Source organism: Equus quagga, chromosome 14, assembly GCF_021613505.1.
Source record: "Equus quagga isolate Etosha38 chromosome 14, UCLA_HA_Equagga_1.0, whole genome shotgun sequence".
Classification (NCBI taxonomy): Eukaryota; Metazoa; Chordata; class Mammalia; order Perissodactyla; family Equidae; genus Equus; species Equus quagga.
Genome location: NC_060280.1, coordinates 72,361,509 through 72,364,205, shown reverse-complemented (window position 1 = coordinate 72,364,205; position 2,697 = coordinate 72,361,509). Strand labels below are relative to the sequence as shown.

General features: G+C 40.1%; 1 protein-coding gene across 1 annotated transcript; it reads left to right on the top strand.

Moving 5' to 3' along the window:
- The first annotated feature begins 511 nt into the window (after window positions 1-511).
- Window positions 512-1,444, top strand: LOC124252604 (olfactory receptor 8B3-like). The gene has a single exon (XM_046686281.1). The coding sequence runs from the start codon at window positions 512-514 to the stop codon at window positions 1,442-1,444; it is 933 nt and encodes a 310-aa protein (XP_046542237.1).
- Window positions 1,445-2,697: the final 1,253 nt, after the last annotated feature.

Below are 2,697 nucleotides of genomic sequence, written 5' to 3'. Positions count from 1 at the left end.
ACATGGGCAATCTCTTAACATTTCCTAGAATTTGGTTCCTTAGTTTTTGATTAGAAACAATCTCCCTGGCTCCCACTACACCAAGTCAAATCTGCATTAGAAGCCAGGACCATGTTGCTAGAGTGGCTGCCTCCAATTTTACCGGTGAGAGGAGGGCTTATGTGAGTGCAGAAATGATGAGATGAGAGAAGGATAATTCTGTCCTGGTCCATCAATCTTCTCGCTGGTTTTCTCAGCAGTCATGATTGCATATGACAGAACTGACCTTCTCTCTGTAGGCTATTTATGATGCTCTTTTCTATATGTAGCTTATTAAAACTCTAGTAAGGGAAAGTTCATGTATATCAGTGTCATGATAATGGTAAAGGCAGATTCTTTTGTTCCAGGTTAGGCTAGTCTCAGACATTCCCAGTATATACAATTTCTTACAGGATGAGATATTGCAGGAAGAGCTGAGCTGTTCTGTAATCTAACACTTTTCTCCTGTGTCTACAGATTCCCTTAGAGAAGAATGGCTCCTGGAAATTATTCTTTTGTGACAGAATTCATTCTTTTGGGCTTAACAGACCAACCAGATATCCAACTCCCCCTGTTCTTCCTGTTTCTAGTAATGTATATGGTCACTGTGTTAGGAAATTTGGGCTTGATAACTCTAATTGGGCTGAATTCACACCTACACACCTCCATATACTTTTTCCTCTTTAACTTGTCATTCGTAGACCTCTGCTATTCTTCAGTATTTACACCAAAAATGATGATGAACTTCTTATCAAAAAAGAATTATATCTCTTACTCGGGGTGCATGACTCAGCTCTACTTTTTCTGCTTTTTTGTCATTTCTGAATGCTATGTGCTGACTTCAATGGCCTATGATCGCTATGTGGCCATCTGTAATCCGCTTTTGTATAACATTGTCATGTCCCCTAAAGTATGTTCCAGCTTTATGCTTGGTTCATACTTAATGGCGTTTTCTGGTGCCATGGCCCACACTGGATGCATGCTGAGACTGACCTTCTGTGATGCAAACACCATCAACCATTATTTGTGTGACATCCTCCCTGTGCTCCAGCTCTCCTGCACGAGCACCTACATCAATGAGATGGTTGTTTTCGTTGTGGTGGGCATCAACATCATTGTGCCCAGTCTCACTGTCTTTATCTCTTATGGTTTCATCCTCTCCAGCATCCTCCGCATCAGCTCCACAGAGGGCAGGTCGAAAGCCTTCAGTACCTGCAGTTCCCACATAATTGCTGTTTCTCTCTTCTTTGGATCAGGTGCAGTTATGTATCTCAAACCATCTTCTGCTGGATCTATGGATGGGGGAAAAATATCTTCTGTCTTTTATACCAATGTGGTTCCTATGATGAACCCCTTAATCTATAGCTTGAGGAACAAAGATGTTAAAATTGCTCTGAGAAAAACCCTGGGGAGGAGAAAACTTTGATTAGAATCAGTGCCTCTTTGTACATGTAGTCATAGGAGAGGGAGATTCCATGATGGGACTCAAAATACAAATGAAATATTTCAACTTCAGAATAAAATAGTCTTTTAAAAAATTAAGTTCCATTCCTTCAGATTATTTTGGAAACAATTAATAGGAAAACCAGATATATGAACAGACTGTAAAAGTTAAAGGTGGCAAAGTTTTAATAGAATCAATTTGTCTTTTTATTTATTTTATTTATGTGCTGTATAGCTATTTGGACTTCTTGATACAGTAGGGATATGTCAGAGAAAAAATATCAGGTGTTTACATGCACAATATAAAGTTATTATTTTCAGTTTTTTGTTCTATTTATTATATGGAATGTGATAAAGGGCATTATGAGGAAAAGGTAATTCTATTCAAGTTGTTGCAGCTGAGAGTCAAACAAGTAAGCCACAGGATTTGTCCATGCCTATGTACTAGGAAGGGCATTTTTCAGTGTGAAAACTTAGACAGTCTGGGCAATAACAGAAAATGTTCCCCTTAGCTAAACCATTAAGAAAATTTCCTGGAGCCAGCCCGGTGGCGCAGCAGTTAAGTTCACATATTCAGCTTCTCGGCGGCCCAGGGTTCGCCGATTCGGACCCCAGGTGTGGACAGGGAACTGCTTTGCAAAAGCCATGCTGTGGTAGGTGTCCCACGTATAAAATAAAGGAAGATGGGCATGGATGTTAGCTCAGGGCCAGTATTCCTCAGCAAAAAGAGAAGTATTAGCAGTAGTTAGCTCAGGGCTAATCTTCCTAAACAAAAAAAAAAAAAAAAAGAAAATTTCCTGAGTACATGCTAAATTTCTTTAATGTAAATTTTCTCTGAGAAAGCTGCTATTGTTGTTCAGGATCAAGTTTGGAATGAGCATGCTCAGGGTGCACTGTGGTAAAGAGCTGAGGAAAACCAGAAGTAAAAGGAGTTTTGAGTTTTATGTCCTCTTAAGCCCTGAACCCCTCAACTTTATTGAACTCCATCCTCCACTACAATTTGCACTGCCTCCCTACACACACTCAGTGTCCTCAAGTCTTATATTTTATGAGATCACTGCCTAATATTGCCACATGCATGTGACCCACCTTTAATTTTTGCAAGCAAGTGCAGGTTTGCCAAGTGGTTAAAGTTCTGTGCTCTCTGCTTCAGTGACCTGAGGTTCTTAGGTTGGATCCCAGGAGCGGACCTACTCCACTAATCAGCCATGCTATGGAGATATCTTACAAACAAAG

Bases quoted from the DNA above. Each gene is read 5' to 3' on its own strand.
- LOC124252604 (XM_046686281.1), top strand. From the start codon at position 512: ATGGCTCCTGGAAATTATTCTTTTGTGACAGAATTCATTCTTTTGGGC.